This window comes from Bombina bombina, chromosome 3 (genome assembly GCF_027579735.1).
Source record: "Bombina bombina isolate aBomBom1 chromosome 3, aBomBom1.pri, whole genome shotgun sequence".
NCBI lineage: Eukaryota > Metazoa > Chordata > Amphibia > Anura > Bombinatoridae > Bombina > Bombina bombina.
This window is the reverse complement of record NC_069501.1, coordinates 669,256,495-669,272,704: the sequence shown is the minus strand read 5'-3', so window position 1 is coordinate 669,272,704 and position 16,210 is coordinate 669,256,495. Positions and strand designations below refer to the sequence as shown.

The following is a 16,210-nucleotide window of genomic DNA, read 5'->3' as shown; positions in this document are numbered from 1 at the left end:
TTTTCTACAACTACAAACCCAATACTGTTCCATTAAATTGCTTATTGGAAATGCTAGAATGAATCAGTCCAACTCCCCTTATCTGAAAGATAAGATCTTGTCTGTCAGTGGGGACTGTAGTCTGTGCGCCTCCTTGCTAAATATGCACTTAAATAAAATATTGTAGCAAAAGTATAGAAAGTCTGCTTAGGTTTTAAAGGGACATAAAACACCTTGTAATTACAAGACCCTTTAATATTACTAGAAATTAACATGTAGACAAAGAGGCCCATTTATCAAGCTCCATATGGAGCTTGTGTGCCCGTGCTTCTGGCGAGTCTTCAGACTCGCCAGAAACAGCAGTTATGAAGCAGCGGTCTAAAGACCGCTGCTCCATAACCCTGTCTGCCTGCTCTGATGAGGCGGACAGGAATCGCCACAATTCAACCCGATCGAGTATGATCGGGTTGATTGACACCTCCCTGATGGCGGCCCATTGGCCGCGAGTTTGCAGGGGGCGGCGTTGCACCAGCAGCTCTTGTGAGCTGCTGGTGCAATGCTGAATACGGAGAGCGTATTGCTCTCCGCATTCAGCGAGGTCTTGCGGACCTGATCCGCACAGTCGGATCAGGTCCGCCAGACCTTTAATAAATAGGCCTCATAGTGTGAAAGCTTTCTGTATACATTCACACTTTGAAAAGAGTGGGGTTTTGCAGTTATTTAAGCATTTTATAATATGTATTACAATCTCAAATGGCAATAAGTCTTCTTTTTCAACAACACATACGTGACTTTAGTTTTTTTTTTCTAGTGAATTAATTGAGCAACTTACCTATAAATTTACAAATATCTGGAAAAAATGTAATAATATTGGAATCACTGGCATCTGCAACCGGAATGTCAAGAACATCAATATGTGGAAATTTAAACCTAAAAAGAAACCCCCCCAAAAAATGTTTAGATATAAATTCATTTTTCATCTCCATTTGTTTGTAGCTTAAAAGCCAAATTAAAGAAAAGTATCCAGTAGTAACCAGTTAGATGCCATTTGCCCTAAATTTGAATAGTAGTAACTTTTTTATATGCCCACCCACCGCTCTACATGAAGCAAGGATAGGGGTAAATAAAGCTAAGAATGGATAGTAGAAGATGAGGTATAACAAGTACCCCCCTGAAATTTAGCTTTATAGTTAACTTTTTGCAGCCCCAAATGTTATGGTCTAAAATCAGAGGGGAAAGATGCAGATTATGAGGTGGGATGTGTGTGAAACAGTGTGAGCATTATAAATTAACAGTGTTGCATACCTGGGAAATATATTAACGGTATAAACTCTGATATGCCTGGTGTCAGCCTTTATTGCATGAAGCCACATACCCACAATGTACCCCTGGGCCTATAGCCCCTGTGTCAGCCACATATAATTATACCAAGCGTCCGCCCTGCAGTTTCTCGGTAAACCATAAATCAGACCTCAGAAAAGACTCCAAAGTCTTGTAGCCTCTCTGTCAGCCACACACCTACATCAAATCAGACCTTGACCCTGCAGCTAATGTATCCATTGTATGTCAGCTGCTCCTGTTCCCCTTGCGCACAGTGTGCTGGCTCTTAAACGGATATTAAACACTATGGGCCAGATTAACAGTGGAGAGGAATTTAACACTCGCACGCTAGCTCCACTAGAAGTAAGATGTTTGCATGAGTTGGGTAGCGCTTGTATAACAAGTTGAAAGTATACTGTTTTTAAACTAGCGCTAACCCGATGCACACAAATAGCCAAACTTAAAATATCGCAATTCCGTTAACATATTCAACCATAGAAGTCAATGGAGCAAAAAAACTAACACCCTACTCACGCAAAACCGATCACATATTCTCAACTGCGCTAACCAGACATGAAGATATGAATATTTCACATTCCAATGTTTTTCATATGGAAAAATATGTTCTATTTATTCATAAATACATATTTCTACATATATCTGATGGTATTTTGGTACAATATATATCTATACCTATATATACATGATTATATATAGAAATATCTATTTATAAAAACTATATTCTACTATGTGCAGTACATTGGAATGTGAAATATTTACAGTAAATACATAGTTAAAACCTTTATTAAATATGATTTTTAATGTTTTCCTCTACTTGACAGCAAAGGACGCCAATGCACTTATATATATGTTTACATGTGTGTACATATGTATTTATGTGTTTATATGTGTATATATGTCTGTAAATACATACACATATAAATATATATGTACACACATATAGCTATACACGGTGCTTTTTTTGTAAAAGAAAAGGTGCTATATACAGTATATACATTTATACACACACACACACACATATATATATATATATATATATATATATATATATATATATATATATATATATATATATACATCTTTAGACACGTATATGTATGTATCTCTATGTTAAAGCCCTTTGCCTGTCTTTTTTTCTAACACCTGAGACCTCATATTTTTGAACCCTTATAACTTATTTTGTGACACTTTTTTGTTTCGCGAAACAGTTAACGAGACGCGCTATCCAGAGGTGCGTTAACTTCAATTGCACTCAAGCGATCACGTTTACTTTCAACTTGTTATAAACCCAAAGCGCACAAACACTGCGATAAACCCCTTTTCAATTGCGTGTAACTGTTAGCGCTCCACTCATTATCTGGCCCTAAATAAGTTTCATGCACCTCCCTCTAATTATGGGCGCTGCAATAATGGAACAAAGGTTACACTGCAGTTATCTGCACATGAGCAAACAAGTGGCCACTGGAATACTGTGCAACTAGATTTTAACATGGCAGCACCCATGATTAGAGAGTGTCGGGAATAACCTCAATGATATGTATTTAGTGTTTAATGTGTGCATGGTCTTTCTGTGCAAGGAGAAAGACCAGCTGGAGTCAGCTGAGCCTGGCTAACACTCTGCCCAGAGGCAGAACTTTTCTTCACTTTCCACAATGAGATTTATTTAGTGAAAACATTTCTGCATGTCATTTAAAACAAAAAATGTAATTCTAAATTAGGCAGTTACACTAAAGCATCATTTCAATTGCAATGTGTTGATTAACCGGAGAATAAAGCAATTTTTAAACTTTTAATATAGTGCAGCAGTTGAAAATTGCATTGAAAATTAGCTGCGGAGAAAAAAAAAGAAAGAAATTTTGTTAAGTTTTTAAAATGTCTTGTGAAAAAATCCCTGAGTGCCAGTCAAAAATAAAAGCATTGCAGCTTTCCAGTGCAGCTCCATATTTGAATGTTCACTTCAAACAGCACTTTGTTCTGGATTCACTGTGTTAAGGAAAACTTACACAGTGCAGCCAGAGCACAGTGCTGTTTGAGGAGAACAGCCTGATGCAGAGCAGCGCTGTAAAGCGAAAGCGCTAACAGTTCCTGCATGTGTCCCATTCTTTCTGCAGACATGCTGCATTTTCTGCGATGACATTTCAGATCACAGCATGTTCTGCATTGGGGACACTCTGTATAGCTGCCAGGCTCAAATGTGACACAGGTAGTGACACAATAGTCCCAGGTAGGCAGGAAAACTAAGCTGGAGACCCAGAGTCCAGTGCTTAAAACTGAAGACTCTGGGACAAATCAAGTAAGTTCCCAAGTGTATACAGAAGGCTGCATAATGTTGTGTGTTTTCAGAAATGTTATGGAATAATGCCTGCTGCCCTGTTACCATGTGAATCTCAGGGCCTATAAATTTCCTCCAGCTAACATATATTATACTTTCTCATCAATAGCATCACTGATTACATGTAGAGTTAACACTGTCATGTCATGTATTTCAGGGTTTTTTCTAAGCCTACATTTAAGCAATCTAGATATGAATGTAAAATACCAGCTGAGTGTGAGTAAAACGTCCATCACTCCCCTTATGTGAATCGTACTCATAAGTCCATGTTTTGTATTTCTCTATCCCCTACGTTTTTATATTTAGAGCATACATTTCACTGACCAACATACAAGTAATACAGAAGGAGCATTTTATCTTTTAAAGAGCTAATTCTGTAGTCCATAATGTCAAAATAAGAAAATGACCCAATAAAGGGCTAGATTACAAGTGGAGCGGTATTTAACGCTACTGCTCACACGCAAACTCAGCTAGAAGTAAGCTTTTTGCGTGTGCTGGGCAGCGCTCTTATTACAAGTTGAAAGTGAAAAGTTTTCGCTTGCACACTAATACAATGCACACAAAAATTCAGTTAGAATATTGCAAACTCGTTAACGTATTCCCCCACAGAAGTCAATGGAGCAAAATAAACATGAAAAACACCCTACCTTTGCACAAACCCGATTGCATATTCTCAAGTGCGCTAACCTGACATGAAAATATGAATATTTCACGTTCCAATGTTCTTAGCAGAATATGTTCTATTTATTCATGAATACATATTTCTACATGTATCCGATATGATATGGCAGAAAGAGCACAAAATAGAGGGGGCAGAAAGAGCACAAAAGAGAGGGGGCAGAAAGAGCACAAAAGAGAGGGGGCAGAAAGAGCACAAAAGGAAGGGGAGAGAATGGGAACAAAAGAGAGGGGGAGAAAGAGCGCAAAAGAGAGGGGACAGAAAGAGCACAAAAGAGAGGGGGCAGAAAGAGCACAAAAGAGAGGGGGTAGAAAGAGCACAAAATGAGAGGGGGGAGAGAGGGCACAAAAAAGAGGGGGAGAGAGGGCACAAAAAAGAGGGGGAGAGAGGGCACCAAAGAGAGGGGGAGAGAGGGCACAAAAGAGAGGGGGGAGAGAGAGCACAAAAGAGAGGGGGGAGAGAAAGAGCACAAGAGGGGAGAGAGAGAGCACAAAAGAGAGGGGGGAGAGAGGGCACAAAAGAGAGGGCAAGAGAGGGCACAAAAGAGAGGGCAAGAGAGGGCACAAAAGAGAGGGGGGAGAGAGGGCACAAAAGAGAGGGGGAGAGAGGGCACAAAAGAGAGGGGGGAGAGAGAGCACAAAAGACAGGGGGAGAGAAAGAGCACAAGAGGGGAGAGAGAGCACAAAAGAGAGTGGTGGGGGGAGAGACAGAGAGTACAAAAGAGAGGGGAACAGAGAAAGAGAGAGAGCGCAAGGGGTGGGATCACTGTACTGCAAAAAATGACCCATGTACACAGGCTTTAGGACTAGTATATATATATATATATATATATATATATATATATATACTTTCTTTTGCTCTCTCTTTCCCCCTCTCTTTTGAGCTCTCTCTCCCCCTCTCTTTTACTCTATATCCCCCCTCTCTTTTGCTCTCTCCCCCTTCTCTTTTGCTCTCCCTCTCCCCCCTCTCTTTTGCTCTCTCTCCCCCCTTTCTTTTGCTCTCTCTCCCCTCTCTTTTGCTCTCTCTCCCCCTTTCTTTTGCTCTCTCTCCCCCTCTTGTTTGCTCTCCCTCCCTCTCTCTTTTGATCTCTCTCTACCTCTCTCTTTTGCTCTCTCTCTCCCCTCTCTTTTGCTCTCTCTGTTTCCCCTCTCTTTTTCGCTCTCTCTCTCCCCCCTCTTTTGCGCTCCCCCCCCCCCTCTTTTGCTCTCTCTCTCCCTCCCTCTTTTGCTCTCTCTCTCCCCTCTCTTTTGCTCTCTCCCCCCCCCCTCTCTTTTGCGCTCTCTTTCCCCCCTCTTTTTCTCTCTCCTCTCCTCTCTTTTGCTCTCCCTCTCCCCCTCTCTTTTTCTCTCCCTCTCCCCCCTCTCTTTTGCTCTCTCTCTACCCTCTATTTTGCTCTCTCTCTCTCTTCCCTCTCTTTTGCTCTCTCTCCCCCTGACCTTTTTTTTCTTTTTTATTACGGCACTCCCACTGCCTCCCCTTCCCTGCTGAGCTGCCCATCCGCCACCCGCCAACACCTCCTACACCTCCCGCCGATACCAGCAGAAGATCGTTACAGACGGTGACACACACAGTGTCACCGTCTGTAATGATCAGGCATCTGGTCTCATATGGAGGTGGAGCACCGATCGCGCTCCGGCTCCATATTGCGGCAGATGCCTGAAGCTTCAGGAGCTCCAGCTCTCAGCTGTTATGTTACAGCTGAGATTTGGAGCTCCTGAAGCCGTCTCGCCACGAGGTGGCTGCACGCGCATCCAACATTCCTTTAAGGATGCGTTGCAATTGCTGATGGCTACGGACGCTTACAAACAGAATTATTATATAGATAGGAATATCTTTATAAATACATAGAACATATTCTGCTATGTGCAAAACATTGGAATGTGAAATATTTACAGTAAATACGCAGTATAACACTTTATTAAATTGAATATTGCATCAATTGCTATTTGACTGCAAAGGGCTCCAATGCACATTTATATGTCTATATATGTATACATATGTATTTATGTGTTTATATGTCTGTAATGTAAATAGATATATACACATATAAATAAATAAATACATATGTACACACATATAGACATATATATATATATATATATATATACTCACATCTTTAGAGATGTGTATGTATGTATATCTATGTTAAAGCCCTTTGTCTGCCTTTTTGTTCTAACACCTGAGACCTCATATCTTTGAGCCCTTATAACTTTTTTGTGCAATATTTTTTTAATCATTTTTATTAGATATAGTTATTATGGGTATAAATGTACTGTTATATGTATTTTTGATGTGTTTTGTGACACTTTTTTGTTTTGCAAAACAGTTAACCAGAGCTCTGAGAACGTGATATCCGACTCGCGTTAACTTCAATTGCGCTCAAGTGATTGCATTTACTTTCAACTTGTAATAACTTAAATTATGCTTACCTGATCATTTTATTTTCTTCTGACGGGAAGAGTCCACAGCTGCATTCATTACTTTTAGGAAAACAATACCCAAGCTATAGAGGACACTGAATTCAAAAAACGGGGGGTACAAAAAGCGGCCCCTTCTGAGGGCACCACAGTCTAAAACCAAAAACTCCAGACAGAAAAAACTGCTTCACGAGAAGCCAAAGTACAAAAAGGAAAAAGGCAGAGATAACTGCCCAACAGTTAAAGCCATCAAGGCCCCTTGCTAGAGACCGCTCAGGCTAGTAGACTCGACCGAGCCAAAATCCTCTGAGGAGTTGAAGTCCAGCAGACACGCAACCCACAAAATAAACCCACAAAATAAACTCACCCCCGATCAAAAGAAAGGGGAAATTTCCACATACCCCCAACGGGGAAGAAAAGAGACTCAGCTAAATGAGTCCAAAAGGACCCTCATAACCCAAAGGGACTAGGATCAAGAAAAGGAACTCCAAGAGAGAGAACCAGGAGGAACAGGGCACCTATGAAAAGATCCTGCCGACCCAGCAAAGCAAAGAGAGGACTTGTAAAGCGCCCTCCACCTCAAACCAAGGACCAAGAAACTTCCTGAGAACTGAAAAGGAGGAAAGAAAAAATCCCTCCCCTACACAGAGCGCTTAATCACACCCAGAATAAAGCAACCGAAAGACAAACCGTCCCCGGGAGCCACTGAAAAACAGCATCCAATACCCGAGTATGCTCCTCCAAGCCATAGGCGTCCTGCTACAAATAAGGACTTAGCGACCACAGGTCACCACCCTAGCTATGCAACCGCACAGAACCTTCTTCAGTAGAAGAACTCCAAAACAGTGCAGGACAGGACCTTTCCAAACAGAGGAAAGGAAGGACCTGAACCAAGAACCCGGTAGAAAAAACTACCTGCCGAGGAGGGATCCACAACAAAGCCTCACCCTAAAGAAGGTTCACAAAAACTGTGATACGCGGCTAAGATCCATAGATCAGACAGATCCCTGACTCTCGCTCTGGCAACGGACCCAGCAACAAAGTGACTGATAATAAAGGCTTAGGGATTAAAAGTACCCTGAAACATAAACAGCTTGCGAGCACAAATTCAACGTGCAAGTAGCTGCAGCTGGTTTCAAACTGCAAACCTTCTGCTTGCTAGGCAGCTAAGCTAACCATCAGGCTACTACAGCTCGCTGATCAGGAACTGCAGGAAGGAAAAAGGGAGGGGACCAGCCACCCAAAGAGCACGGGTTCCAGAACACAACCTCCTTCCTGAAGACGAAGGGCACTCCCAAAAGAGACCCTCCACTGTACTACAGTAAAGGCATGGCACCAAAGTCCATCCCTACACACTGACATCCCACACGCAAGGCAGGGGGAACAACCCCACTAAACAGAGGAATAAAGAATATCTCCAAGCACCAGGTGGATACTATGGGATATCAAATTCACCCCCAAGGGAGGGAAAGCAAAGCCAGAACTTAACAGCTTGCTAGCACACAATTAAGGTGCAAATGGCTGAAGTTGATCTCAAACTGCAAACCTCACGCTCATTAGACAGCTAAGCTAACCATCAGGCTGACCACAGTGGGGCTGCAGTGTAAGCTGTAGACAAGCTCAAAAGGACATTACCGAAAGAAAAAAAACATACGGCCACTAAGGCCAGCCCAGTAAGAAGTCTAAATCTGCCTGCAAAAGAGACAAATACGCCCACAGGACCAGAAGACATCCCGGAACCGGAAAACTGTGCCGTTCTGACACAGTCCTAAGGGATCTGGATACAGAGCCCCAAAATTTCTAGTCAAATACAGGACAAACAAACTCGGGCACCCGAAAACTCAGAGCCGGCTTAATATGTAATAACCCCTGAGGAACTACTAGGTTACCCCATCCGGAGCAGACTTTGCACCAGAGGCGAAGCAATCACAGTCATATCCAAGACACCTTGGACACTGAACTTTCACTAAATGTCCTATTCACAGAGAGCTTAGGACACCCACAGTGGGATACAACTCCCAACATAAAGGGTGATAGGCAATGGTGAAGCCACAAAGCCACTCTGGAAGGCCTTAAGGCTCTAGGGACAATTTTGACTAAGTCCAAAGACTAAATAACTTATGAGAAAACATAAAACTCTGCTTAGGAATGCTAGCTGTGACCAGAATCACAAGACGGAGAAGAAACAGGAACTTTAACTGGGATTAAGCCCACAACCTCCTGCTTCAGGTGCGATGGAACTAACCACTACGCCACATCTCCCTTAGAAACTGGGTAGATAAGCTAACAGAAGTCTCCAAAATCCTCAAGATCCACTTCCCTGACACCCCTACAACTCGAGGATTGAGGAAGGAGCATGTATACTAGCCCCTGGTGGGAGAAAACCCACAAACGCCTAAGCAGGGACGACACAGGAAAGAGGGGAGACAATCTAATCTGTACATCTCCCAAAAATATGGGAGCAAACAAGACCCCAGAAGTAGAATAACCAAAAGGCTTTAACTTCCATAAACAGATGACCCAAGGCCAACCCCAAGGGAGGGGGCAAAAAAGGCCCATCAACCTCAACCCGAAGGAAGAGAGACCGTCTTCAAGGAAAACAGATTCCAAGAGGAGACTGTCAAAACAAAAGACAAGGGAAATTGCCCAAATTGATGCCTAGTAAGATCCGCTCTGGAACCCCGTCCACGAGGACCAGGACAATGAGGACTGAGTACAATCCCCTGATGCCCGACCCAAAGGCAGAACGAGAACCAGCCTGACGTTTAGGAACGAAGGCTTCCTCTACCATGTTTTAGCCCTGCAAGAGCAGAGCCTCAAAAAAGTTATGGAGCTCAAGGAAGGTTAACTTCACAAAACTCATAGCAAAAAGCAAAGATTATTCGATCTGAAGAGACACCAAGATAAAAAAACTCCTCATCCCAGAGAGCAACTCATCACCCAGCCAGGTCAGCCAGTTACACCGGCACCACGTGGATGAAACAGACCGTAAGGAACAGAAATAGCACCCTATCAGGACCAGCCTGCTACCTAGGGAACACCAAACTGAACTAGGCCACAAAAAATTTGAGACCCTTACGAGGACTCGATAAAAGGATTTAAAGACATAACAATGTACTAACACCTTAACATGCGACTTCCGCGGAAGTGCCCAAGCGCTAGTATCAAATTCCAGAGAAGAAATATTTCCCAAGGGAGAAATCATAACAGACATGAGCTTTTTAAAAAATAAATAAAATACATCCTAACAGGATCAACTAAAAGAAGAGCAGCACCCGCAGGTGAACGCCCAAGAAGAATGGGTACACCAACGGGACCTGCCAATTAGAGACTCCATTCTTTCACAGCTCAGAACTGGAATAAGATACCCAAAAAAGAAAGGAAAACTGAAGACGACCAGGAGATTACCTCATAGCGACACGTCTAACCCAGCTTGCCGTCTAGAAGAGAAGGCGAGGATCCCTAAATCTATTAGTACTGGAATCCTCTCGCAACGCCAAAACATGCCATAGCAGGACACGAAGGTGCGCCAGTCTATAACGAAAAGCAAGACTTACCTCCGCCGGGGCAACTGAAGACCCCGACCCCGAGTGTTGGGCCCCTGTAGCTTCAGAGGAGACCGCTTCCCCAGATGGCTGATCTGACCCAGTCGATCCCACGCCTGATGAGCCCGGTAAGCATAACATGGACAGTATCTCAGCAACACCTCCTCTCGAAGATGTAAATGCGCCAGGGCCATAGATATGGCCATGCGGAACCATGTCGTAACCTCTGGAGGAAACAAGTCACCTTCCGGAGAAGGGGTAACGGTATTAGGGACACCTGATTGCGTAGCTAAAGAAGATTCTAGGGGACGCGCTGCACGGTATATGGGATCCCCAGGGGCGGCATTGGGAACATAACTGATGGGCATAGATTACCCGGACCACTCTAGAGCGGCATTGGGAACATAACTGATGAGCATAGATTACCCGGGCCATTTCATACTGTTCACAAGAAGTAGAATCTGAATCAGAGATATCTGTCTCCAAAAAGTCAGAATCCTCCATTACTTGGTATATAGAAACTATGGACAGAAAAATAAAAAATGGCAGCTTACACCCCCAATGGCTGGGGGACTCACCACCTCCAGAGACCCAGACAGCTAGCGAAACAGACTCTCTCCGTCACCACGCGGTCAGAAATACGAAAATAGGGCACAGAAGCGTCACCACGCCTCGTCACAAGGTGCACCGTGCAGGCCATAGAAAAGCGTGCCAAGGCCTACAAGGGCTGCGCAGCCTGACAAGAAAAGGCTGTTATGTTCTGATCTAGCCACTAGCCCAAGTAGCACTACACATTAGCAGACAGAATCACATAACAAACATGATTAAAGTCCCCCCTGTTCAATAACCCCCTCAGGAGATATTAACCCTTTATAAAGATAAAGGAGTCCCACTGAGACCCTGACTTCTTTGTTTACATTACTCTTTCACATCATCAAAAGTAAAATGAAACGATCTTACCGGAATCAACGCCGTGGAACAGGAACACGGCCCTTCAAGTGTGACAGATAGTAGCCTCGCTTCTGACATGGACTTGAGAGAATAAAGCAGGCAGCGAAACTCGTCAACGCTGATTGCTAAGGAGCTATTAACATGAGTCGAGATGGTTTTGCAGAAAGACTCTCCCTGCATCTCCGGACTCTAACATTCATCCATGCTCTCACTGAGAGGCTGACAAGATTACTTAAAACTCCAGTCCCATTCCGATAAGTACTACCCTCCATAAGAGACTATATACAAATCTACTGACACTTCTCTGCCAACCTCCTGTGACGAAAGGCAAAGAATGACTGGGGGATGAGGGAAGTGCGGGAGGTATTTAAGCCTTTGGCTGTGGTGTCTTTGCCTTCTCCTGGTGGCCAGGTTCGGAATTCCCAAAAGTAATGAATGCAGCTGTGGATTCATCCCATTTAAGAGAAAAACGAGTGCTACATCCAACACGTGCAAACACCCGTAATAAACCCCTTTTTGCTCACTCATAACTGTTACTGCGCCACTCGTAATCAGACCCAAAATGATCAGCTGGGCACAATTAAAGGACAACAATGCAGTGTTTTCCCTTATAGTGCAGAGTATGAGATACATTGATGGTATTTTTTTGGATATTAAATCTACATCATGTCCCAGCTACCCAACTTTCCCATAGAATTATAGTATAAGTATACAGCACTTCTACTGTTTGTTTGTTTTTTATAGTAAAGGGTTAGCTATCAAATTAATTGTATAAACCGTACATGCATTATGCATCTGTTTTAAGTACCAAATTAAGCTTCACAATGCAGTAACAAAAAACGTATTGAATTAATGAGACCTATGAGATTGCAATGACTACTTGTGAATATGGTTTCTGGCATTTTTTGGTTATTGTATACAAGGTTACTCTGTGGAAATATACCTTGACTGAGTTGATAATGTGCTTCATCACAAAGAGCATGCTGCCATGGTTTCCTGGTAGTATGCCAGCAACACTAAGAGGGTTCTTACAAATACCTTGAGCCTATTAATAATTTCCAGTCATTCGCCATGCTGTACAACAGCTGACAGCAGCTAGTTATCAGTGTGTACCTCTGAGGAGGAGAGTTTGTGTACAATAGGTGCTGGGTGTTGAAGGTGTGCCCTTGGTGGTTTCTATACCTGAAGCCCTTCATACAGCACTGCATTTCAAATATCTTTAAAAAAAAAACATTTTTGACGTTTACTTATTTTTGCAAAAAATAATTCAGTTAAAAGTAACCACTGTAGAAATTATTCCTTTTAACATGCAAATGGCCTTCATAGGACACTGCCAAATGCAACATACAACCACAGAGCAGATAATTGCACATATTACAGGAATATCACAGTTTGTGATCTCTGCCCCACTGTCACCTGTAGATTTCCCTTCAGGGTAAATGTTCCAGTTTCCAAAGTGACACCAGGGAGCTCCAAGACTCTGCTCATGGCCTGCTCAACCCCCCCACTGTCCATTCAACCTCACCAACCCTCCCACTGTGCACAGACAAATTTGACCCTCCAGTCAAAGTCCTGCCCACAAAAGACTTGTGCCTTCTGTGCAGTGGCGTATTTAAGTTTTATGCTGCCCTAGGCACTCAAAATTCTGCTGCCCCCGAAGATTTTGGCCTTTTTTGGTCATAATATTTTTTGCTCAGAGAGTAACGTAAACGTAAATGTTCCCTATATATATATATATATATATATATATATATATATATATATATATACACACACATACACACAGACATACACCGACACACAAATCTATGTATTTCTGCAATATATGTAAAAACAAACACTGATTTCTTGAAACAATATATGCCCAAACACAATACTGAGTGCTGAAAGCCATTATAACTTAAGGCAATAGCTAGCTGAATAATAAATGAAAGTTTCATAGTTACCTCTATTGACACTCTCTTATGATACCCCCTAGAATGTAAGCTCATTGGGCAAAGTCTCCCATTATATACTTGTATAATACTTCTAAAATAACTGCAAGCTTCTTATAAATATGGCCACAAAAATCTGCTGCCCCCCTCTAATCTGCTGTACTAGGCAAGTGCCTTGTTTGCCTAGGCCAAAATAAGTCATATGCTAAATCACTTGAAAGTGATGCAGCGTAACTGTAAAAAGCTGGCAAGAAAATATCACCTGAACATCTCTATGTAACAACGGAAGATATTTTACCTCAAAATTTCTTCAGCTCACCAGAATAGGTGCTCTGATAACAGTTATTCTTCAGCTTCTGTCCAGTTGCAAGTTAAAAAAAAACAAAAAAACAATAGCCAATCAGCATCAGCTTTGTCTTTGCTGTGATCTCATGATATTTCACTAAAATCTCATGAGATTTCTAATCTGATAGGCTGAACATGGTCACATCATTGATGACAATAATAACCACTTGCCTATACGCTTTGACACGCTTATGTACACAAACAGGGTTCGTAGTATAAGCCCGAGACACGCCCGCACACGCCGGCATACATTCATGCACCCATGCCTGTGATTTTTAACGTACATCATCAAAGGTAACAATTGTGATTATACTACCCACATGATTACTGGTTATTACCATTTTGTGTTTGATTGCCTTCTATTCTCTTTAAGAGTGTGCAAAAGTGAATCACTACTAGACATACAGATAGTCCCTATAGGACACACATTGTGCATAAGTGAACCTTGTTCATCTTACAAATCGGACAGCATAATGTAGCCAGCACGCTCCAATTATTGATTAAAGCAATATGCATTCAATATTAAGGAATATGCTACTATGTGATGACATTTGATGATCAACACATTGATTTAATAGGGAATGTTCATGGTGTATAGTATACTATCCCTGATTTACTTTTTCTCTCACACCACACTTGAAAAATTTATTATGATACACTATATGTTGATTTGACGTGATTTTTTTTGTACTCTATGATGTGATATTTGTTTAGTAAAAGTATAGGGGTTGCCATGGCAACCCTTTTGGCGTTTTTTTTCTCATACAGTGGGTGGGACCTATTGATGTATATATGAAATGTTTGTTTGCTTCACTTGTTGGTCTGATGAAGGGGTGAATGCTCTGAAACGTCACTTTGGAATAAATAAGAGATATTTTCACATTTAAATCCAGTGAGTGCAGATTCATTGTTCACAATATTATTATTCTGGCACCCTGGTTCTTTGAACTGTTGTTTGTAGGAGTGCACCTATACTGTTCTGTGTATATATATATATATATATATATATATATATATATATATATATATATATATATATATATATATATATATATATACACAGAACAGTATTTTTTTAGTTGGTGCACCACCCGGCGGATTTTACTGACCACCTGGCTAAAATTTTAGCCAATTTTAAGCTAAAATTAGACAGTATTAAAAATGTACAATTTTTATTGCACAAATTATCATTAGACACATTTATGTTAAATTATGCTATTAATTTGTGCTTTGGGTACTTGAAAATTATATATTAGAAAACATTACATTGCCTCTACCCGGCTACTTCATGACGCCACCCAGGGTGACAAAATCTTCTCTGGAGAACACAGGAAAATTAGAATGACTAGATTTCAGATTCTGTACTCACATATTTTCTGGATCCAGAGATAGATTGATTTGAAATTTAATCTTCAGATCCTTTTGAATGTGGCGGTCCCTAGCTTGTCGGCTGTCCCCCAAGTAAAGCAAACCAGGTATGATTTCAATAGGATATGGCTGAAAATCATCAATTTCCTGTGGAAGAACATAGCTTTATCATCCATGATATTTAAGTGCCATCAGTGAGCTCCCCTATTCTCCATACTATGCTGGCATCATTCACTGCACATAACAACATTTGACAATGATTTATCATGTGGGAAAAAATCAAAATAAACCGTCCACGACATATATAAAAGTACAAAAAGAAAATACTGTAAGGTGTTAGAAAATTTTATTACACTGTTGCTTGCATCTAACTATTATGTTGAAGTATTTTTATTAAAGTTTTTCATTTTTGTATCATTACAAACATATTGCGTAAAGTCACATTGCACAACAAAATGCCAACATTGCTTGTATCGTTACATGTGTAGAGATTGCAGTACTGTCAACATTTCTTCTCTATAAAGCAAAATTATACAATTATGCAATTGAAGGACTTTCTGTTTTAGAAAAACCTTTTTTATATATAGAACAAAAATAAAAAAAAGGAATAAAGATGGAAAAAGAAGTCAAAGAGAAGAAGGGAAGGGGTAGAGATGGAGCACAGATGAAGGTAGGTGGTCACTCGTGGTCAACTTCCCATCACAGTCACTATTCGGTGTTATAGTCCTATCTTAAGCTTTGTCTATTTTGAATCCTTTGTCTATCCATATTATCCAAGCTTCCTAAACTTTTATAAACTCTGATCTATTATCTAGTAATGTGCAAGCGATATCAGCCATCTGATGATAATATTTGATTTTGTTCAGTACTAAATCAAAGTTTGGAACTGTAGTTTTCCAAAATTTTGCAATAGTTGTTTTGACTGCTGTGCATATTATACCTACTAGTTTAAATGATGCCCTAGATAGGCCACCTATTGGAAAATGTAATAAAGCTTGTTCTGTATTGATAGTTATTCGTTTATCAAAAACTTCACTTAGCAGCTTATTAGCCTGTGTCCATAGTTTTTTAGCCTCAGGGCATGTCCTCCACATGTGAACATATGTCCCTGTTTCTTTACAACCTCGATAACACATCTGTTGTGTTGTATTGCCCCATTTGAGTCTGCTAGGGTGTAAGTACCTGCTTCTAACTATTATATTGCAATTTTAGATAATTATTTGTTTGACCCCCCTTCAAATGGGTTAAATGCATAGTTAAAATCAGCTCCAGAGCAGCAAAACCTAGCTGAACAAATCTGGCAGCCAGTGACAAGAGGC

At 41.3% G+C, this 16,210-nt stretch overlaps 1 protein-coding gene across 1 annotated transcript in view; it reads right to left on the bottom strand.

Annotated features, from left to right (window-relative positions):
• Positions 1 to 16,210, bottom strand: part of STYXL1 (serine/threonine/tyrosine interacting like 1) — a 206,971-nt gene that overhangs the window by 36,942 nt on the left and 153,819 nt on the right. The window contains exons 6-7 of the mRNA XM_053707418.1: positions 14,893 to 15,038; positions 812 to 909 (exon numbers count right to left, since the gene is read on the bottom strand). Of these exons, the coding sequence (XP_053563393.1) occupies positions 812 to 909; positions 14,893 to 15,038 (244 nt within the window). The remainder of the gene's footprint in view (positions 1 to 811; positions 910 to 14,892; positions 15,039 to 16,210) is intronic.